Source organism: Phlebotomus papatasi, chromosome 3 (assembly GCF_024763615.1).
Source record: "Phlebotomus papatasi isolate M1 chromosome 3, Ppap_2.1, whole genome shotgun sequence".
NCBI lineage: Eukaryota > Metazoa > Arthropoda > Insecta > Diptera > Psychodidae > Phlebotomus > Phlebotomus papatasi.
The window spans coordinates 23534315-23559195 of NC_077224.1; the positions used below are offsets into that span (position 1 = coordinate 23534315).

Sequence of the window (24881 nt, forward strand, 5' to 3'; positions counted from 1 at the left end):
ACTTTTATAAGTTTTTCACTCACAAACATAAATCGCGGGCGGCTTCCACCACTTCACTTTGGTACTAGCATATGAGCATTATCATAATACCCAAGAGTTGAGAGAGCCCTCATTCTCTCTCCTACGGCTATTCTGCATACAAAACAGCGTCCATTGGGAGAGCCAGAGAGAGAAAAGAGCATAAAACTTTGTGAGAATGTATTGTATGTAGCGTCCATGAGTGGCGCGCAAATACACAAAATACAATTCCAACACGAATTATTTACTCTCAACCAACAGCCACCTAGTCACATTTGACGATCCGTTGGTAACGCATGTGGAATCCACCACGTTCCGTCGCAAACGCGCGTTCCGTGTTCTTCTGGATCGCCATCTCGTGTTTAACCGACAAAAAAAAAACCGCGCACCTTCCAAGTCAAGTGCAATAAACACCTCATGAAGAATTAAATCTGGGCAGTTTACCTAGTTCATTTGAATATTTGCCCAACTTGGAACTTTCGTCGAGGTACACTAAAACTCATCGAACTCAGATGAGGTGAAATCACGCAATTATATGGCACCTGAACCCAATGAGGGAACACCCCGGAAAGATTAACCCAAGATGAGCACAATGTTGTGAATTTAATCAGCCGAACCATCAAGTTTTTGCAGACCAAGTGGACTATTCGTGTTGAGTGGAGTGCGGAAAATTAGTGCGACGGCTTTGGGAAATATCACCCTTCGCTATTACAAGTATAGTTAAGAAACTAAACGGACAAGTGCTTTTGTGCAAAAGTGCAACAATTTCCTACATAATTTTCCATATTGGAAAGACAAGTCACTACATTTTGAGATTAAGCCTACAACCCACCCTAAGCGCACCTACATCAGAGCAGGATTACAGCCAACTCCGAAATTCAGGTATTAACCCTTCAACGGAATTTGAGCTTTATTGAGCTAATTTAGGACTGAGTTATTGTGTGCTTTCAAGTCCAAATACCTTTCCCGAATGTCTTTGATTTCTAAACCGCAAGCAAGTGCAGTGAATTTTATGATCATTTATTTGATAATTCAATCTTGCTTATTATAAAATCGGTTAAACCTACGGGCAACCTGTATGTATTTAACGTAGTCTGAGTTCCTGATTTCCGAATAAAATCTATGAATTTCATTGGTGCTCGATGGGCTTCTGAGTAGAAAGTGTTCCCAAACTTTTGCCATGTGTTTATTGGCTGTTTCTAAGAGTTCGATGTGGGATTCCAAGATTCTCCGTGATTTTACATGTGCTCCGTGAGTCTTTTGGGTATCAGTGAACTTGGTACTGAGGGTACTGAGAATATTTCGTGGATTTCCTAAGGGCTTTGACAGACATGAGGATTGGCCGAGAGACGGCTCAGCGTTATTATATTAGAAATAATGGTTAAAATGCATTACATCATTTTCAATTAAGTCGTCTCTCGGCTTAAGTCGTAAGTGTGTATAAAGCATAAGATTATCAGGGCATTATTATTAGGGCATAAGAGTTTTCAAGTGTTCCTAAGCGAAATATTGTAGGTTTATGGTATTCTTCGTAAGCTTTTTAATGCTTCCAATAGATTCTTATGCCCTAGATACACTTACGACTGGAGCCAAGACATGACTTAGTGGAAAATTTAGTTAGTGGTAAATTAGGATCTTCGTGAGTAAGCATGTGTTCTTAAGCATTCTCCGTGAGTTTATCGGATTTGCTGTAGATTTTATCTTAAGCGTTCTTAATGGGTTCTTAGTTGGTTCCTAAGTGTTCTCAAGCAAGTTGGTTCCTAGCATTATTCACAAATTGCTTAATATTTATTAGAGACAGACCTGAGGATTAGCCAAGAGACGGCTTAGCATAATTATATTCGAAATAATGATTAAACTACATTTCAATAATTTCCCACTAAGCCGTCTCTCGACTTAAGTCGTAAGTGTGTCTAAGTTTCTACTGAGATTCTAAGGATCCCCGTGAGTTTCCATGTATTTTTAAACATTTCCTGTGAACTTATCAGGTTCTTTGTAGATTTGTTCATAAGTATACTTCGTAGGTTTCCCATAGATTACCAAGTGTTCCCAAGCAAACATTGTAGGCTTCTAGTATCCTCTGCGAGTTTTAAAAAAAATATTTCCAAGAGTTCTCTATGAGTTTATTGGAAATTCCACTACATTCCATGACTTCTTAAGCATTCCCCGTGGGTTTATCGGGTTCTCTATGAATTTGAATCCAAGCCCTTTTCGTGGGTTTCCCGATCGCTAAGTGTTCCCAAGGAATCTTTATTCGTTCTCAGAATCCTCCGTGAGTTGTTAAATGTTTGCAGCAGTTCGATATGAATTTCTTAAGATTCCCGTGAGTCCCCATTCGTCCTTAAGTACTTCCCGGTGGCCTTATCGGGATCTTCGTTAGTTCTCAAGTGTTCCCAAAATTTTCCTATAGATTTATCGGGATCCTCATGAATTCCTAAGTGTTACCAAACGTTACTCATACGTTTCTAGAAAGCACCTTGGGTTACCATCTGTTTCCAAACCTTCTTCGATATTTTCGGGTTCCGTGTGAGTTCTTAAGTGTTCCTAAATATTTTCCGTAGGTTTCAAGAATACCGCATCAGTTCTCAAATGTTCCTAAGGGTTCTCTATGGCACTATAATATTTCTCATGAGTTTCCATGTGATTTAAAGTCACTCTTCTTTTTAAAAATCGGTTTGTAATAATTCTCAAAAATTTCCCGTAGGTAAGTGTTTACATTGTGATCAAATGTGAATGATACATTAGGAACCAGATTATTGTACGTAAAATACAAGTTGAAGTCCTTCCCAAAAAAAAAAAATCGGAAAGCAAAGGGTTAAGCATAAGAAAGAAAACATAGGGCACGATGAATAGCCATAATTTTCTCAAAGCAATCACCTCGATATTCCTGTAATTTGTGCCGATGTGCTATCGAAAATTATTATCGTGTGGTGCCCTAAAAATCATCATTGACACTCCAAGATATGCGTAATCAATTTGTGGTGTTTCGCCAGTGACAAACATAATGAGTGAATACTTAAAAATAAGTACCAAGACCGTCTAAATGGTCTCAGAGAGTTGACGATAGAAAATTTCCTATGACTTGTTCACCTGCGATAAGGAAAAAACACTTTTATCAATGGAAATAATTTTCTATTGCAATTTCGACATAGAATTGATTTTCTTCAGGTTTTATGGGACATTTCCGCCGAATTTGAAATATGTGTGTGTTTTTTTTTGCAAACATTTTGAGATGGCAAGATCGAGGTGAGGGTGAAACGTCGTGGATGAGAAACTGTCAATAAATTCTGAATTGATGTGAATGACGCTATAAACTAGATACGGTATCATTTGCCTTATCGCGAATAATGGCAATTTCTCAGGAATTCTTCACGTCCTTCAAGTTCAATTTTTTCTCAGCTGTATAATAGTTTTTCCTTACACTGAGCGTGATGGTGGAATAAAGTCCTTCTTGAGGGCGATGGAACATGCTCTTGAACATTTCCTAATCAATGTTCGTCGAAATGTGTAATTGTGATAAAATCGGAATGGTCAGTTTTTGAGCAAAAGCGTTATCTGGGCTTAAAATGGCCTTATCAGTCGAAATAGATTTTCATTGATTTAACGAATATCCGGCTGATATTTTGACTCCAAAATGCTGAAGGATTTACAAAACGATTAATTTAGAGACTTTGAGCTATCTAAGAAAATTTACTGTTTCCACACAGAGATTTCAATAAAGCTTTTGATGGTAAAAATTTTAATTTTACACAGAACCAGTATATGTTGGGAAATTCACACGCAAGAAAGCATGGCAAGTTACTCAGATCTAAAGCTTAGTTTTGTGGATTTTTATAAGAAGAATATCATTTATTTTCTAAAATGTAAAAAAAATAGTTACTGTTACTGTTCTAAACTACTGGATTTTTTAACCTTATTTAATTTTAAAATTAAAATATTCTATTTAGACCTTAAACTTAAAAATAATATAAGGAAAATTACAATTTTACAATTATTCCACAGTAAACTGTTAAATTAAACTGTCTTAACGATCAAGACAGATTTACGATTTAAGTCCAGTCGAGAGACGGGTTAGGGGAAAACTGATGGAAATCGACGGTTTAAAGAGAGAGATTTCACATGATGAGTATAGGTTTTTTACGATTTGAAACTCTTATACCTTTGGGAATAATTAACTTTCCGGTATAATAGTCATAGGGAAGGTAGAGGGCATCAAATGCTACCCGAAAAACAAAACAAAATCGAATTTTACAAAAAAATCGACTTATTCGACTTATATTCTGACAACTCGAAATGTAGTCTAATCATTATTTTGATTATAACTACGTCAAACCGTCTTTTGGCTTAAACCGTAGATATGTCCAGCACATAAATCTTAAGCGTTATTAACACATCTTAATTATTAATTGCTCTTATCATACCGTTTTAAGTAAAAATTTCTGCATAAACTTGGTCACTTTGAGTTATTGAAATTAAGCCATATAGCTAAACTTTATGTTTAAAGATCGCGTAACTTTTTCTCCATAATAGAAAAATTTTTACAAAAGAAATTTAAGGGTGCAAATACAATAATCATCACTATCAAAGGCTTACCTTTTATTTAATTTTATTAAGCTTTCCTATAACATATTCAGAGGGTTCAACTAAGAAAATCTTAGGATAGGGTACAATGGGGCTATTTGGAATCGTTTCTAAATTGGATTATTGAAATTTCCACACTGTTTTAGATGGGAAAAAGAATAATCTTAGTTATAAAATACGAAGAAGTATTTTTTGAGTGTAGGTCTTGTACTTCTTCGTTCATGTAAAGTAATAAATAAATTAAACGAATTAAATTAATATATTGTATTAGATGAAAAGCAGTCTAATGTCTTATTTCCTCCATTTTCTACAATATTTTAATCCTTTTCTTTTTGGTACCAACAACCACTTAACCAAAGATTATTTAAACAAAATAAATTGTTGATAAGAGATTTCGCAGTTAAATTCAGAAAGAGTAGAATTCGGTATTTCGGACAATGCGGCATTCTGGACAAATAAGTACAGGAAGGTTTTTAGGTTTCGTACCTACTCTGGCTTCAAACACTTCTTATTTTTACAATATTACTTTAATGAATCTGAAATATTTGTTTTAGGAAATATGTGACTTAAGACAAGATATTAAAATATATTGCCATAGTTAGGTCGTATTCATTAAAGGAAAAATATGAAGTGTTCGAAGAAAGAGTGTGTTCGAAGCCTAAAACTTTCTTCTAATTTATTTTAGGACTTTGATAAATCTTATGCACTGCTAGACTACTTTCAAGTCTTAAGAGAGTTGTCCGAATTTTGAATTGTTGTATCCGGAATTACACTCTTGTCCGAATTTTGAATTGTTTTGTACGGAATTACACTCTTTTGTCCGAATTTCGAATTGTTTTGTCCGGAATTACACTCTTTTGTTCGAATTTTGAATTGTTTTGTACGGAATTACACTCTTGTACGGAAAGTTTAAATTTTGTGTTACATGAACACTAAAAGCACGTGCATAAAATTATACTTCGATCTAATAATAAAATAGAACTTGTCCAATATTTAAAAAAATAAGGACTAGCACAATTTTATACAATTACTAGCAGCTTTGTGTGTACTTTTTTTTATTTAATTTTATTATTATTTTCAATATTTTCAGTCTTTTTTTTTAATTCGCAAATTTAAGTAAAACCTTTCATTCAATTTCACTTAATCTTTAGAATCTAAGGTTTTAGGAAGAACCGAGATAGATTTAGATTGTGGTATACTTTGGTTGATTTTATAAAGAGTATTGAGTAAATCTTTAACTATTTAAAGGAAGAACCAATTCTTCATATTAGTGGAGAGAGGTAGAGGAGTGCCCATGCTTCGTACCATCTCAAGCTTCGTAATGACTAAATTTTTTATACTTTTCTGAATAAATGTGACTTCGTAATATATTTTAAAAATTGAATACTCTTCCCTAATTATTAAAATGTGGGTGCGATGAGTCACATTTATTGAGAAACATAGGAATTATTACGAAGCTTGATATCGTACGAAGCATGGGCACTTTTCCCTATTATTTCCTGACTAATTCTCTCCTGATTTTCATCACAAATCTTTATTCAGTTTCACTATTCCGTCATCGGGACAAGCCTTTTTGTCAATCATGGGACTAGGAAGCCCTCCCTATTTCTAACAGTGTACGTCGTTCTCATTAAAATTGATATTTTCAAACTCATCGTCGTCACGAAAACACCAATTTCTTCACCCTTCTTCTTGTCACTCACACCTTATGGTGTATACTTTCTTTTGGGACAAGTGAATACGATGGCAAACAAGTGAGGTACCCGGACTCGAAAAAAGTTTTGAAGGAGCGAAGGGAAGGTGCGCTGGAAAAGACTTAAAAAGAATCACAATAACACACCAAGTCAAAATGACAAATATTTGCGTTTTGGAAGAGCTCCACAAGAGTTGATAACAGGTATCAATAATAAATTTGTGGGGCAACACAAGAAGAAAATGTGAATTTTAAGCCGATTTTACGTCTCGCACCTCCCTTTGCCCGACATCGATTTGTGTCGTTTTCCAGTGCGATTGACAAATAAATATAAATTATGTACATAAGAAAACTGATTAAATGTTACTAGTTCATATACAAACGATTTTTTTTTATCATATCGATGTGATAAGGTTGGAGGGAAATATAATTACTAAAAGTGTGTCTCCAGAGAGAGAGAGAGAAGTTTTATACCTTTGGGCTCGATACTTCTTTAAACTCTGGAGGCCACGAATGTTCCCCATTTGAATACAAAAGATTAAATTTTTTTCAGTTGTGGGGATTCGTGGGAATTCAGTGGCTAAAATTGAGATAAATCAATATGCAAAATTGTTTGAATTAAATTGTCGGATGCACAGGGATTTTTTTTGTGTGGGCTCGGAAGACTCATGTGGAGGGAATTGATAGAAATTGATGGGTCAGGCAATCAGGAAGCAGCAGGAGATTCTCTTCACCATTATTTCACTCCCTTATAGATTTGACATGCCGGCAAGTTCTTCAAAAAACACTTACACTCATCTCTAGAGCCTCTAATAGACTTATCAATTTTCACCTCCTCAAATTGTTTTTCTCTGGCTTTTTTTCTCTTACTTGCACAATAATTTGTGAGAAATTATCATTGAACAATCTTGTGAATATTTTATTGGATGTACTTTGAGAAATCGCATCGTAAGTTTTATCACTAGTTAGAAAAATTCGGGAATTTTTGTGCTCGGTATTCATAGATTAAACATTTATTTTTATTATTAGTTATGGGATTATAATACTTAGGATTATTAATTAGGATATTAATTATTTAAAAAAAATACTGCATCTTAAATCTTTTTAAAATTAAATTTTTATATTTTGATTTTTTCATAATGATGTCTTAAGTTTTCAAAACTGTAAAATAAATAAAAATATTTATAAAATTGATTTTTTTTGATTTATATTATTTTTCTATATCATTATAATTCTTTTCTGTATTTTAAAAACTTGGATTCGTGAAATAAGTTCATAAGTACGGGGAATCTCAGCAAATCTTAGCTAAAATTATTCTATAGGTATTCCTCCTTCTTCGATTTAAAATTTTAATGCTTTTTTACAAAGAGTTACTGATTTTCATCAATTAAGAACAATAATTCTCAATATAATGTTCGTAGTATAGTGCGGCATCAATTATAGATATATTAGGCATACTTTCACTAATATACTATTTTTTTACATGCTAATTTACTAATTTTATGTAAAATTGACCATTTGGGACCACATCAATTCTAAGACAGGATTTTAGATCCATTGATGTAAGAAGAACATCACGCTCTTGTTTTTTTAATCTTTGTATTAATATTTCTATATCTAAATTTTGTATTTAATTCCTAAATAACTCTAATTCACAAACAATGCAAATAACTTTAAGGAGCATTGGCAATTATTTAAATTCCGTAACTTATAAGGGAATAACTATACTGAATTGGTGTGGCCATAAGTCTACAAACGATCAAAAAAATGCACACTTATGGACTTATATAGTTTACGTATTACTTATTATATTTTGCAAAAATTGACGAGAAATAGAAAAGAAAATTTGCTTTTTTTAATAAAACATTCTCAGTTAATAAAACAATAGAGATTACAATACATTAGTGAATGAAATAAAGTATAGTAAACGTAAGTAAACTTTCAGCTTAATAATAATAAAGAACAACAGCTAAAAGGCGTATTTATGTGTAATTTAATGATATCTCACCAATTTATTTATTTATTTATTTATTTATTTATTCTATACTTCTATAAACTTAAAGTGATAGGGAATCGAACAGCCATTCTGGCTCAATTTCCCTCCGGTCTCTCTCTTTCTCTCTGGGCATACCCCACCGCCTGGGCTGGTAACCCTGCTAATCTGATGCTGAGTTACATAACATACAACCTGAGAAGGGGCTTTTCCATCGTTTTGCCCTGGAGGTTGGTCTCGACGCTAAGACGGCGATGGTCGCACGGGGGGTGCGTTAAAAGAAAAGAAAAAGATGAAATAAAAATTCTATTCTATTCTATTCTATTTATTTATCTATGGATTTATTTTTATTTTTAATTACCTCTAAAAAAATTACCTTACAGAAGAAATGATTATTTTTTGAAAAAAAAAAAAAAACACAAATGAATCATTAAAATAATTCTGAAATATCTAACTGATTAATCTCGAATTTTAATAAAAATTTAAAATTTCTTGGAGACGATTTAAAATTACTTTAATAGGGGAGACCAGGGTAGATTAGCGACCAAATGAAATTTTTCATTGCGTATAATTTGTACAAAAAATGTTTGTATGAGGCTGATAAATATTTCAATTAGGAAGTGAAGTCTATATTTAGAATAGAGAGTGGTTTCCTCAATATTCCTTCGCAGGCAAACTATAAGATTCTACTATCTAATACTATATGTGGCTAATTCTGCCCCGGTCTCCCCTACGGTCTTCACATCTTAGAATGCGTCATGTGGCTCAAGTCTTATATTTTCCTATCACGAAAGATTTTCTATGAGAATGTGGCTTAGGATTGGATTGGATCTTAATCCATTAGTTTAAAAAAAATACTAAAATACTGTACAATTTAGAATTTTGATACCTTTTGGAACTAGGCAAAATCCCCAGTCTGAAACTCTTGGATATAACTCCTGGTTTAATAGTGCTCTATTATTTAGCATAGTAAATTTTCAAAATATTGTAATACGAGACTGTTAACGAAGATATTCATTGCAGTAAGTTTACAAAAAGGATTACGATTTAACTTACTTTATAGAGGAAAGTGCTCTCCCTTCGAACATTCGTGCCTTAGAATAATGTGAATTTTCTTTTATTTTCTTAAGAGACTTGCACGTTTTTTATTAAATATTAGTTAGTTTATCATCAATTATTGATAATTTCATGATTATCTTGTGTAATTCTCTTAGGGAAAATAAAAGAAATTCACATTATTCGAAGGCATAAACGTTCGAAGGGAGAGTACTTTCCCCTATACGATATTTTTTGTAACAAACCATTTGAGAAACTGATTTTTTCTTAAATCGTATTGATTTTTAATTTAAGGCTCAAATGATCCATGATTTGAGATTTGTGTCTTTTTTTATAAGGTCGGAAATGATAAGTCGGCGGTAACCGCTTCCCTAGGACATTTAATAGGAAATTTATTCCTCTACAACTTTGTCGAAGATAATTTTTCTCTGTCTTAACGAAAAATGTGCTTAAATTGAGCTAATCAGTACTGATATTTCTGTAAGCCAAATATAATATTTCAAAAACAGGGCTCAAAATTTCATTATTTTTTATTTTCCATAATCCTTCCTCGAATCCATTGAAACTTTGTAAGTCTAAGAAGGTTCATGAAGGCTATCTACAATAAAAATTTGAAGCCTCAGTCTCTTTTTTTTCAGGGGCCTCTCGACATTTCAATTTTCCATACGTTTTTGTATAGATGCACTGAAGACTATTGGCAAGTTTTTTTTCCTAAAGAGAATTAACTTATCAGTTTGATATATTTCAAAATCGTGCATTAAAAGCTATCTAAAATTACATATTTCATAATGTTCGCCAAAATTATACAAGAACTACGAGCAAATTTGTTTAAGTCGCGGTGCAATATCTATAAAATTTTTACAAGAAAAAGTGAAAAATAGATTCACTTTTTATTAGGCTTTATGGGCCCCTGCTTTTATTTTAGAAAATAGTGAATATTGAAATTTTCGTTTTGACAAATTTTGCCCCAGTCTCCCCTACCTTTTTTGTGGAAGAAAAATTGTTAAAGTAACATTGTAAATTTCTCTGAGTGGAAAACTCATTCAAATCACAGTGATATTTTCCTCTTTTGTTACAGACTTTTCAGTATCCGGCAATCGCAATTGAGTTTAGCGACAGAGGCATGATGCTCTTGAGAAAATTCAATCAATCAGTGTGGAAAATGTCCATGGGATTGGCGAGAAAGACTGCAAGATCCACCTTGGATGTCAAGAAGTGAATTTAGAAGGATTGAGTAAGATTTTGAGAGTGCGGGAGTATCTATTTTAGTGCTAGAGAAAAAAAATCGGTAACGTGTGCAATAGAGGTGTAAGTATCCTGAACTCAGATAGATATTATAGCAAAAGTGTGAGGGCAGCAAAGAGAGGGACTCTTGCTCTGGGGGACAAGTAGAAAAGTGTTGAGTGCTAATCCGGAAAATTGACGTGGGAGACGGGGAAAGCGTGCGACGAAAGGAAGCTGCTCGGACGGAGGTGCATTATGCCGCTTCTGGTCGCCCAGCGGAGTTCACATCGAGTGGCACTTGACCACAGCTCAGCGCCGGCCACAGACCAGCCCTTGGATTTTACCATGTCCAAATTCAAAACATCCACCAGGCACCAACTATATCGTCAGTACTACGGAGCCGATGATTCCCCACCGCCCTACGTGAAGCACGAAGAACTGGGTAAGTCTCCCAAATAGAAATCCCATACAATCCATCAACCCATTAAACTGTCTCGTAGAAGCCAACAATCCTCCCCCGGGGGAAAATTTAACAAATTCCAAACCCCAATCCAAGTGGGAACTTTTGAGCAGCATGTTAAGCAAATCGCTGCCATCCCTCGCGCCCACCAAACACTCGTCACGTCATGATTTATGATAGATTTTTTTTGCTGGTGGTTTGGGAGGTCACAGGGGAGAAAATTCTAGTATCATCTTGCAAATCTGGAATAGGGGTTGAAGTAAAAAAGTCAAGAGGGTGAATAAAATTTAAGGTGATAGCGTGGGAGCTTCATAATCATGCATCTCATTTTCTATAACCTTTTTTTCCCAGCCGAGGTGGGATCTTACAGGATCATTGACTACATTTTACTGTAGACAATAAAATATCCCAATACCTGCAACGTATTTGCAGTAAAAAATAAAGAAATATATTTAATTTAAAATGGTAAATAATTTGTGGTGAGTAGAATGTTCAATTTTGATCAGTAAAAACGTTAAGTTAGTTAGTCACAAATGATTTTAGAATAGAGGACTATAAAATATGGCTGAAGCAAACTGGTTAGTATTTTAGTAAAAACCATAAGTAAAAACTAAAAATGGTAAATAGTGAAATATTATTAAATTATAAGGGAAAAGTAAAAAGTTATGAAACATTTTCATATTTTACTTACCAATTTGAATTTTTTACTTACCAAATTTACTATTTTACTAACCATTTTTACTAATTTACTTACGAAAATGTTTTATCCAAAATAATAATTTTCGTAACGTCATAGTTTTTTTCTTTCTCAAAAATATTTCGCTATACTTTTATGAACGGAAAATACATTACAGTCAAATGTGCTGATCCGGGCGCTTCGCTATCTGGATCGTTTATGTAATATAGTCACTACAGTAACATAATATAACTATTAAAGTTTGAGAAAAAGCAAAAAATAACAACTATTTTTATCCATTAAATAAGTGAGTGTAATCGACTCATTTCAATCTTGTGCCAGCTGGAATCTTCTATAAATATTTTCTAGCAGTGATATTTTCGCTAATAACAGCTAGTTGATAGAAAACATTTATTGTTTTTTCCTTGTGAAAAAAGTATTTTAAACATTTTAAATCCAAGGGTTTAATTAAAAGTGAATTAGCGAAAAGGCGACCCAGTTAGTGCATGCTGACTTATTTCAGTATTATCATTATTTTATAAATTTTCTTTAATATTTTTGATATTTTTTTTATATTATGTTTCTGAATGAAACAGTGAATAATTCTATGGATTTAGAAGAAGTAAAAATGAATTTCATCAGTCCAAATAGTCATAGAAATTTTACGGTTCAAAAACTTTACTAAAGATTATTTTCCTCTATCTCGAAGGTATATGTACATGTACTTTTCAAGAGTACAGCAAATAATGTGCTAGGTGTTTGTGTAAATATCGGGAACTATGGTCAAAATAGGTCTCATGACCTAAGACCTGGGTAAGGGGGGTTAGGGAAGGGGGGATACAAAAAAAATGTACTTTTCAAGCTATTTTTTAAAAGTTGATTTTGTGAACATTCTTAAAAGTGCTGAAGCAAATAGTATCAGTAGGAGAATTCTGTAACAAAATGACTATGTCATACGACAAATTTTCGTAGAAAATTCGGGAGCAGGACAACATTAAAGTTCAATAAGCATCAAATGGCTATATTGCAAGGAGTTCTATGAAACTCTTTGTAACTGTTATGAAATGGATTTTCGATTAGTTATTCCAAATTTACTGCATAAAAAAATTGAATTTGTCATATGACATTGTCATACTGTTACAGAATTTCCCTAGAGATATGGGATAAGTTGTCACATTTTGCCGTCGTCAATTTAAAAAAGAACATTCAGTTGACAATTTTTCTACAACTTTGTAGAAGACCATGTTTCTCTATGTTAACGAGAAATATGCTTTAATTAAATGAAATATAGTTTAATTCCCTATAAGGAAATATTATTTTAAAAAATACAAATTTTAAAAGTTAAAAATATTTTATTTTTACAAGTTCTTGTTCGAACTCTAGAGGTCTTTTTACGTTTAAAGACATTGATTAAATCAATCTAAGGTTAAAGTTTGACGCTAAGCTGGTACCGTTTAAGCCCAGAAACTCTCTCCCCGTTTAACCTCGTTTAAACTCTCTCTCGGCTTAAGTCGTAGGTGAGTCCAACACATAAGAATACTTTTTCAAATTGGAAAATGTTGATTTTTTAAATTTTAGATTTGTAACTTTTTGCCTCTCACTCTGCCTTTTATGATTTTCAAATTCTCAGCTTCCATATTTCAATGAAGAACTTAAAATAAAGAAATCGAATCATTAGATTTAAATATCAAAAGAATGTTGATTTTGGAACGTGCAGAATTATTTTTAAATCACTAAGAAAAAACCTAAAAAGTTAAAACAACTCTATTGCAGAGTTGAATTAACTCTGCGAATATCGATGTAATTGGTACTCTTTTCCGTTGTAAATTTTAGTAAATAGAGTTAAAACAACTCATCTTGCGAGTTGAATTGTTTCGTCGGATATCGATGTAATTATTACTCTTTTTCGAAGTAAAATTTCATCTCGACTGAAGTATATGCTTAAGTGTTCTCGTTTTAAGAATATTCTTCAGTCAAGAAGATTTTCGTGCGACAAAGTTCATATGGAACACCAACTAGAAATATGCCTAATAGTGTTTCATGAAGACATGTGCGTGCATCATACGTGATATTTCGCTCGGAACATAAAATGCAATAGAAAATTATTATTTTCTATATATATAATATTAGGAAATTATATAGAGGAAAACATTTAGAATGATTCCACAAGCACAGAAGATTTCCCTTTGCCTCCAGCAAGCGCGGGAGCAATCGTGGGAGTAGCTATGACATTTTGAAGAATTCAGGATTTTGGCTTTCCGGATTTTGATCGAGACCCGTAATTAAGCCCCAAGTAGACTCATACTTATCCTCAACAATACTTAGTCCGTAAAGTTTAATTTTAAAAGTTTGCACTCATATCTATTCTATATTCTCGAATATCAGTCTCAATCTATTAAAAATGTAAAGAACAATTATAAAACCTATAAAATCAAATTGAAAATGCCAAGATAGTTCAGAACTTCTTTATTTTTCCTTTGCTAAAAATTATTGACTTATTTTCGGAAATTTACAATTTCTATTTTCGTTTATTTACGTACTGAAAAAAAAATATTTTTACAAAAATAATTCTTCAAACTGTTACAGACAAATATTTGAGTTGATTTGTGTTCTCTTAACGGTTGAAGCTTTGAATAGGGAGAAGGGGATCTTTAAATTAAGGGGCCTTTGAAATAGGGTTTTTCCTCCTATATTTAAATATCCTTATCATAATGTAATTTATTTTTACATTTTATTTGTGGAGCTAAATTGTGTCATAGTAGGGCCCAGTTTCATTTATAAGTAGGACAAAAAAAGAAAAGATTCTCAGCTAACCCTATTTCAAAGGTGATCCAATTCAAAGGTACCCCACTTCTGCCTACCTACAATCTCTTGCTAATATAAAAAAGTATTTTATGTGAAATATTTTATGAGTTTTTTTTTTCAAAAAGATATTAGGCTTATTAAGGAAAAGTTCAATATTAGTTAGTACACTGAGAAAAAATAGGGGGTGCGATTAACTTTTTTTCCTCATATCTTTAATATTTTTTAGGTGTAAAAATATATCAAATTTTTTTAAAATTATTTTTACACCTTTTTAAGGATGAAGTTAACATGAAAAAGGGTAACTTTAACCCCTAATACACCCAAAAAGCATAATATTTACACCGATTTCGGATCAATACTGCAGGATAAGATAAACATTTCCGAATTGTTATTTTAACTTTTTTGGATTTCTCTCTGTGTAATTTTATTGATAGGGTTATAGTAATGAAAATTTCACGTAAACCACGTAAACAATTTCTTGTGAGCCATCAAAAGTTAATAGTGTAAAGTATATTATGATTATTCAAAGTCTTTAGTTCTTAAGTGTTGCAAATTTTCATATCGGATGAAGAGCTATACATCTACCTCAAGGTACATTAGCTAAGAGGCACCTAGGGTGATAATAAGACTTTCAAATGGGATTTCAATTATAAATTTCAAGTCGAAAAGCTACAAACAATTAAGGGGTGAATAAATGGTAAAACGGGAATGTGAAAATCTCTCATTTGATCTAATCCCAATTAAATTGGCTACAAGTGTTTTTAAAATGCCACTGACACATAATATAATTAATTAAATTAAATTCTGTTTATTTCGTCGTTTTTTTTCGTTAGGTTGTTCATCATATTAATATAAAGAGTCTAATAATAATTTCACGCTTCATGCACGACATTTTGGATAATATATTTCTCTATTTATTTTCTCAACTTTAATTATTCCTCTATATACGTCTTGAAGGGGAGTGGGGAATCATACGCAATAGAGCTTTCAAAATAAAAAAAAAAGATAATTTGATTTTGTGTTTAGTGATATTTGTGCATTATATCGTCTAAGATTCACGCACATTTGGCCAAATGGCTATTGCGTGAGCATTTGATGTTGGGTTGTGTACATCAAAAACTCGGTACAATGAGAAAGTAATCAACAAGAAATTGGTGTTGTTCTTGATCTAAATAATAAATTTTTCGGTATTTAATATGTGAATTTTTATTATTCAAGACGGGAACAGGAAATGAGATATTTACAGTGGACTATAATTGCCATTTGCCCGAGACAATAACTACGATGGGGATTAACAATAAGCGACGGTAGCTGGTCATTTGCTTCAATGGAAATACCTCTAAACTACAATAACACCGGCCCCTCTCACATATTACTATGGGAATAATAATTTTGGAACAGTTTTAAACATTTGTCATCAGGTGACACCTAATTAACGGGAGTTTTGACAATTTCGGCAATTACACAGAACAAGCATTTTGTCGCATCGCAAATGTGTAAGACATTAGCTTGATTTCTATCTCAAATGTTTTTGGGCACTTGGGTAACTCTTTCGGGGGCTACCATCTCCTCTAAATTGACCGAAAAACTTAGATTAATCATTTTAATTTGACTATACATTTATTCTTGGGTAAAAGAATGGATTTCCAAGGTGATTAGAGGTTGGACATGTTCTCTAGTCTAAAGATGTTTTTAGTTAAACATCCTATAGGGGAGACCGGGGCATATTAACAAGCAAATGAAATTTTTCGTTGCTTAATTGCGTAATTTTTCATTGAGGAACGGAAGTGTTTACTTCGAATAAATAGAAGTTTTCTCATTTTTTGTTAGACAAACTATAACATGTCACTATTTAACCCTTTAAGGACGAATGGGATAACGGTAGCCCAAAAATAAAAACTAATTATTGAGACTATTTAGAGGACAAAAAAAACTTTTAATAGGGTGGAGTCATCACTTACGAGTTCTCACCTAAAACATATTTCGAAAAATCATAAAATGATCAGTTTATGATATTAGTATTATTTTGGGATTTTTTAAAATCGATTTTAGATAGGAACTCAAGATTTTTGTAGGATGTCCATACAAGTGTAACTTCTATTAGTGATAACTCCACCCTACTCAGAAAAAAATTGTTTTCTTTTTGGGGCACCGGTGTCGTCCTTAAAGGGTTAAGTCTATTTGTAGCTAATTCTGCTCCGATTTGCTCGAATTCCTTGCAAATTCTTTGTGTCCTAAGGCGTATTTATAATTGAAAAAAAACAAACAATTTAAAACTAAACATACTTTTCCCAGAAAATGTTCAATTTTTCCGTTTTGAAATGAGTTTTTACTGCATACCCAAGAAGCAAAATAGCTGCCTTATAGAACAAAGTATTAAACAAGTCTTTTAGTGCACTTTTAAAAGACTTTAAGTGAGAATTTTCTGTCAAAATTCCTATAGAAGCTTCTAAAATCCTTAATAGTGTGCCACTTTACTTATAGGAATCTCAGTAATGGAACCAAGAGCATTATAAGCAAATAAAAAGATTTTTGGTTCTATAGTGCCTTACTTAAGGAATTCTACAAAACTATATTAAGAAGAAATTGTTTCTTGGGTATTTACTCTCGAATATCAGTTGAGTATCGAAAACGAATTTTAAAGATACCTATACCGAGTTATATTCCGTAATAAATTCGATTAGGAAGAATTTTGGCCTCGGAAGAATTTATTCCTTTGATGGGACACAAAATAAATATTATTTTGTGATTTGTTTGTAAAAGTTTGCAAAATCTACTGGAAATTTACAAAATGGTCATAAATATTTGCACATTTGACATGCACATTTCAAAGTGCCCCACTTTCCCCTATGTTTTATAAGGAAAAACTCTGTTTTTTTATTAGAAAATCCCATTTTGATAAGGTTCTGAATTAGGCTATTCTACCTTACCTTGATTTTACTAAATAGCGTTGAATGTTAAAGTTAGGTTTATACTGTTTATTGATAACCTTAAAGACCGTTGAGTAACTGTCAATTTAAGTCCGAATTATATAAATTTAGAATTTTAAAATCGTACGACAAAATAATTACGTTAAATACGTTCTAGTGAAGTTCTTTAATACAGTAGACCCTCCCAAATTCGGGCATTTGGGACCGAAATGTCAACCGAATTAGAGATAACTTCGGGCAGCAAATTGTTTGAAATGCAACGATTTTTTGTTCATCTGCATACTCATATTGAGTATATATCGTATATATGCTCATTGCTATCATAAATTTCATGAAAACCTCTTTATAATGCAAAATCACATCAAAGCTAAGACAAATCATGACAAATTTGAGCATATTTGCTTCATTTGATAATCATAATCGAACTTGAAAAATGTCAACAAACTTTTTTCAAATTTAACTGCCGCCCGAATTATAAAGAAGCCCGATCTTAAAAGAGCCGAATTAGCGAGAGTCTACTGTAACCCATTCCTCTACCAGATATTCTAAAGGCTCACTCCTCTAGACTTTAATTATGTTTGAAATTGTATAACTGTCAACTGTCAAATTCAAGTGACGTGACGTCACAGTTCTTTCGAAGAGTTATGAATGAACGTTTTATGAAGATATCTCATAATTCTTTTATCGTCATTAGTGTAAATGTAAACAAACCTCCTTGGCACCTTGAGTTTATTGTACCTGTTGAACCTCGACATTTTGTAAATACTCGCGAGAGGTGTGAGATGGTAGAAAAAAAAATTCATTCATAAAAATCCGAGTGTTTGGGAGATGAAATACGATGCCGTTATGCACATCACACGGCAATCTAATGATAATTATGGAGTTTCAATGGCATCGAGCACAAAACCACGTAATAAACCCATTTATTTGTTAATAATACCTTCAAGTGCCTCTCTTTTTATCCACCCATTCTTCCCGGTCCCCTTCTCACTCTATCACCCCATGGAGAAATTTCTGCGAGACACGTGGAAGTACAATAAAATTTTACAACATTTCTCCCTCTTTCCTTTTTTTGCAGAAAACAGTGATAGTGAAATGCGAGAAAAACCCTGCGGTAAGTCATCCTTTTTAACCATTTAACCCTTATAACGACAATAGTCTTAAGTTGTAACCCTTTTGGGTGATGTCTCGAGGGCCATACCCAGTTACTTCAAAAGGCAAATTGATGAAGAGAGACTCTCTCTAAAATATTCTCATCAATTTCACGGGGGTAATTTTTAACAACATATAAATTTTTTCCCCTGCGATTATTGTAATCAAGGAGAATTAATAGGCAGGAACAGACGATTGGACGATCCCCGTACACAGCTTATCTGGTAATTGGATTAATGAAAATTCGTGAGGAGTTAACTCACACCACGAAGAGACGGGTCAAAGAAAAAGGTAGAGAGCAAAAGAGACTCCTACCTCACCTACACTGTCCACAATCGGTGCTAGATTTTATAGTGTCAAAATGTTTGAGGTTAGAAATGTTGATTTAATATTGAGGTTAGAATATGGGTATTGTGGAAACTTCAATGCAATGTGGTGATCAGAACTGTCATTCTGAATTTTGACGTTTGTATCTACCAGTCAAAAATATAAAAAGGACGAAGATGAAAGTATCTGTCATCTCACTCGACTCTTTCTGTCCCTTGTTTATTATTTTTAGGTTATTTTGAGGAAAATATGGAACAATATTAATTTCTACCATGCTCGTGTTTGTCACTTTCATTATCTTTTGGTTAATTTTAGTAATTGTATCGCAAATTTCTAACCTTTCCAACGTTTATGAATGCCTAATTTTGTTGGAAAATTCTTGGATATATTTTGGTTATTTCTTAGTTATTTTAGTGTAATTTTATAACTTTCGACAGAAACTGAAAATTTTTACAACTTTTATCTCATTTTTTTTGTTTTTTATCGGTTTGTGGTCGGTTGCATCAACTGTTGTCGTATCTGCATTTTATTTCGCTTTAGAGGTCATTCAAAACGCCAAGATAACGCTACACGTATCTTCTTCAAATTTTCATATTCACTTTTGTGTCCAAATTCGCGTCTAAAAGGCCTTCAGTGTAAAAGTTTACAATTTTTAAATAAATAAATATTATTAATAACCGTTATGCTGTTTTTGACGTTTCTAAATTAGAGGCGTGCAAAAACTGTTGAAACCGAATAAACGTCAAATGAAACTTCTACGTCAATGATCCAAACGGTACTGAAACAAACTTATTTTGACGTTTATTCGGTTTCAACGGTTTTTGCACACCTCTGTTCTAAATGATCAATCACAACAGTATGACACTTTAAAGTGCTGTCTTATTGACTTTTGACATTACTAAAATATCTGTCATTTTTCTCAAGCTATTCATAAATTAAAATTAAATTTTCAATGCTTTCTGACACTTATTTAAGATTTCTTGGTTATTATAGTAAGGATCCTAAAATTATAAAGTTTTGTATCAAATTTTTGATGTTTCTAAAGCTTCTGTCAAAATGCTAAAATTATTTTAGCTATTGTCTTGATGTGTTTTGACATTGCCTTGTCTTGTGACTTCTCTTAGGTTTTCCAGCCACTTGAATGACAAGTCTAAATTATAATGCAAATGTATATGGATTTTTAATGTTTTTTTGTCATTTTGTTTAAGCTTTTCTAGGTTATTTTAGTAAATTGTTGTAACAGTCGCAAGGATAGAATCGCTACACATTTTGTAATTTTTCTGTTGTGACACTTCCGTCAATATTAAATGAATTTTTTGACAGCTGCTTGACATTTTAGGTTATAAAATTCGATTTTAAAAAATTCCTATCCAATACTCAGCATAATAAAACAAGATGTTTTTAGCCGTGTAAAAATATGAAACAGTGTAGTGTAATTTCCATGTTTGAGAACATCCATGGTAGAGACGCGATCGATACTGATATTATTTATAATAATATTCCCTGGTCTCGCGCGGTATGCAGATGATGGCTGAGCCATGGCACGTCTGTTGAGCCCATTGTACCATCCTTCACCTTCTCCCTCGTTGCACTCGAGGTGCGTGGCTGAAGATCACCTTCCGCACAATCTCACGGCAGTATTCCGTAGGGCAGCACTTCTTGGGAATTTTTGCCTCTATGTCTCCCCTTCTTACTCACATTGATGATGCCTTTTTACTCGCAAGCACATGGGATTCTCCACCGAAATACTCACCTGAACGTTTGGTTCAAAAACAAGTGCTTTATTGCTTAGCTCACAGCAAAATAGAAGACAGAAGGTTGTATTGTAAGATTGGCATTCGTTTTTCAGGTAGTTATTTAATTTTTCCACAGAACTACTTTATAATTATGCACAAATTAGTAATAAGTTTAAGGCCTAATTTATGCTCAACCCCGTAAGCAATAATTGTGCCAATTTCGGACAACAACACTTCATAAAACCGAGGGGTAAAATAGAGTAGGAAAAACAGAAACATAAATTATTAAGAATTTATAAGTAGAACGGGTTAAGTTCAAGATCTATTTAAATGATTATAACACGAATAAATGTAATATTTTGCTACAATTTCAATTTTAAACCTCAAATGGCTCTAGTTAGCAAGCAGATTAAACATAAATCAACGGTGAGATAATGAGAATTTCCGCGGCTGAAATATGCAAATATTTCATTCAAAAATCTTTTTAGGAAGTACCGAAACTGCTATGCATAGAAATTTAAAAGAGAAATTTGAATCAAGATTTGAATACATTAATGAACAAAATGCGCTACATGGGTCATTGCGAGTATTTAATTACAAAGCTGTGCGGTTTATTAGAACCGTAATCATTTTTGAATCAGAAAAACAAGAATTTTTTTGGTATTTTAATTTTAGCATAAGCTTTGTAGTCTGAAAGGCTTATCACAGGCAGGTGGATTTTTTTTAGAAGGAAATAATCATATTTTAGGGAAACGCGGGGCTAGTCGGGATACTAGAATTCTAAAGAGTTGGTTATTTATGATATCTGTAAACGTTAAATAAGTATTCAAATAAATTACTTTATTTATTTAATTTCTATTTATACTTTGCTCTGTTACTTTATTTATTTTCAATGTCTTCAAGAGTTTTTTGTTCAATTTTAAGTTTATCAATCTTGTCTTGATCTCTGAAAATTAAGTACGCGATGGTAGAATTTTAAAATTGCTTTATTTTTTTCTGAAGAATATTAAAATTTTGTACTTTTATATGCTTAAGAGTTCGCATTAAAAACTTTTTGTTGTGTTAAGAACAAATTGAGATAATGTCTTTTTTTAATCTTCGAGATCCACATAACCCCTTAAATTATTTTCGAAAAAGCAGCTTTTGATAATCTATGTGCTCTATTTGTAGATACAGCCCCACTTTTGCACTTAGTTAGATTAATGTATAGGGACATAAAAAAATTAAATAAATCAAATAGAATGTACTAATTGAAGTCAAGTTATCATCAGGATTAGTAATTCTCGTAAATAGCATTTAATGTCTTAATATTACACAAGAATTATTTTAATTATTATATGAGAAGAGGCAGAAAAGGAAAACTGGAAATTCGAATGAATTTTCGAGTAAATGTAATTTTTCAATGGATAGCCTAAATTATAAGGTCAAAAGAATCAATTTCTTTTATTATTGAATAAATAGTGAGGTAAAACTATGTCAGAATATATCAAAAAATTCAAAAGCTGTTTCCAGATGTTCTCAAAAAGAGAAGAAAAGGAGCACCGATCAAAATTGCTGGAGCTCGGAAGTAGAGCCAAAAGTTTGTTGCGTGTTTTATACATTTCTAATTTTTACGATTTTGTTGAATTAGCAGAAAAATAGTAACCAACATTTTTTTGGTCGGAACTGGGATTTGAACTTGAGAAAAAATTCGACCAAGAGCTTTAGTGGAAACCGAAGCTTTCCGAAGCTTTAGTGGAAACCGAAGCTTTAGTGGAAGCTTTGATTGTGGAGTCTGAATAAAACGAATTAAGGCATATTTTGTTCGAAATTACTTTTTCTTCTATATTATATTTCATCCCGAAATATAATTTTCTTTTTAAACTCATAAACAGTTCCCATTCCACGATGTTATTTGATTTTCTTTTATTTAACTATATGAAATATGTAGTTTAACTATAAAGTATCGAAAGTTTTTCTTAGAATTTTTATCTGTCAAAAATTACGAGTACTATGACGAGCTCTCCTGTGAAGCACTCATTGCTATTCTGTATAGTATTTTTTTGAAAAATAATTGAAGCAATTTATATACTTAGAAACAGATGCTAAAATTTCCAAAAAAGCTCTGTCGTTACTTTGTCTTTTAGGATAAATTGCAAAAAAAAAAAAACAGCTAAATTTCGGCCTTCTAATTCAGGCTTCTTCCTTAATCCTCCTCTCGTTGAGTAATAACCTTCCCGATTTCAGAGCTCTCTTCGGTTGAGGTTTCTCCTTTACCGATTCGAACGTATATCAGAGAGAACTTACCTAAAAACCCGTTGGAAGTTCGAACGTTTAAACCGACGAGTTATACAAAATTCGAGTTATTCGTGAAAAGGACATTTATCTTAATGAAATTGCAATTCAAGCGTTCTACCATCCTGAAATTCCACAAAATTACACACAAATTTACTTTTTGTAGCAAACGTTTGCACACGGTTGTTAACATTGTTGATGATTGAACTGTCAAGAATAACGAAATTCGAAATGGCAGATCAGTCAACGCTAAAGCGGTGAGTACGTGAACTTGCACATTGGGCTTCCGGTAAATTTTCGAATAGGCTTGGCTTGGCTTTGAAATGGCATTGTCTCTTCGAAAATCTCACTTCAGTATAGAAGAACGTAGTATATTCCGTAATTGAGAAATTCAGGTGATCAAATTGACATTTTATGTAAGAAAAATATTGATTTGATTTATTTGTCTCAGGTTTTCACACTTCCCGTGCGGTCGTCGCCGTCTTAGCGCCGATTCCAACCCCCAGGATGATAATTATGGAAAATCCCTTGCATGTTTAATTGTTTTGTATTTAGAAAAGGCTTGAAATTGAAATATTTTTTTTTATTTTTCATTATTCTCTGCTCGTGTCTCTTATTACTTTGGACGGTTAAGAAATTTAATATTGGCTTTTTTTTAGCCTGTAACATTTTGCCCCAGATCCCTATATGCTAAAATTAATATAAAATAAGGAATAAATGTTTACTGAAATCATAGAATTAAGAATTTAAAATTTTAATATACTTTCTTCGTATGGTAAATATTTTCAGAAAAGCGGAATTTTGTTTTCAAACTAATTATATTCAGAATTGACTCAAAAGTAATTAGAGAAGACCAGAGCAGAATTATCCTGCAAATGATTTTTTTTATAATTTGGAAAAAAAATGTTTAAAATAGACTGATAAATATTTCAATGGATAGAAGAGGTATTAATCGGTGGCAGCCAAAATCCGGAAAGCCAAAATCACGAAAGCCAGAATCCCAAATGCCAAAATCCCGAAAAGACCAAAATCTCGAATGCCAAAATCCCGAAAGTCAATATCCCGAAAGCCAAAATTCTGAATATTCGAATTTGTTTGAATTTTGGCTTTCGGGATTTTGACCGAGACCCGTATTAATTACTCTAAATAAATAGTAGTTTGCTTAATATTCTTTCTAATAAAAATTATAACAACACACCTGTTTAATTCTTCTACTGACTACTCTGCCTCGGTGTCCCCTAAATGGACGTAATAAAAAATAAAAGGCAATATCTCAATTCAGGTTGAGTACCCAAGAAGCAAAATAGCTGCCTTATAGAACCAAGTATTAAACAAGTCTTTTAGTGCACTTTTAAAATACTTAAAGGTGAGAATTTTCTGTAGAAATTCCTATAGGAGCTCTTAAGATCTTTAACAGTGCGCCACTTTACTTATAGTAATCTCAATGATGGGACAAAGAGCGTTATAAGCAAATAAAAAGATTTTTGGTTCTATAGTGCCTTACTTAAAGAATTCTACAACACTATATTAAGAAAGTTAATTTTTTCCAATCAAATGTTTATGGAATAAATTAGCCAAATGGTTGGACTCTCATACAGCAATCTTCGGGGTGTATCCTTTTTAATTGTACGTCCTTTTTAATTGTGTAGTTGACATTTTTAATTGGATTCAAGTTTGGTATGATAATCCTACCCAGAAGCACAATTTTGTCCACTTATAGTTGCTGATTATTTATACAAATATTGCTTAGGCAATGCTCATTTATATCTGAAGTCAAATTTCAGGAGAAGCTTTCCATTTAATGAGAAACACAGTATCTTTTGAGATAATCTTTGGTATAATAAGTTACTGAGAATTGTATGGAGGCGCCGGGTAGCAAATTATATATGTCATTTTCTCACGAGATGCTCAAACATTTCTATTTGTTTGAAGAGGTAAAAATTCAGCTACAATTTG

At 32.6% G+C, this 24881-nt stretch overlaps 1 protein-coding gene across 1 annotated transcript in view; it reads left to right on the forward strand.

Moving 5' to 3' along the window:
* Nucleotides 1-281: 281 nt before the first annotated feature.
* Nucleotides 282-24881, forward strand: part of LOC129808268 (POU domain protein 2-like) — a 166978-nt gene continuing 142378 nt past the window's right edge. The window contains exons 1-3 of the mRNA XM_055858104.1: nt 282-900; nt 10420-11007; nt 18515-18550. Of these exons, the coding sequence (XP_055714079.1) occupies nt 10821-11007; nt 18515-18550 (223 nt within the window). The 5' untranslated portion in view covers nt 282-900; nt 10420-10820. The remainder of the gene's footprint in view (nt 901-10419; nt 11008-18514; nt 18551-24881) is intronic.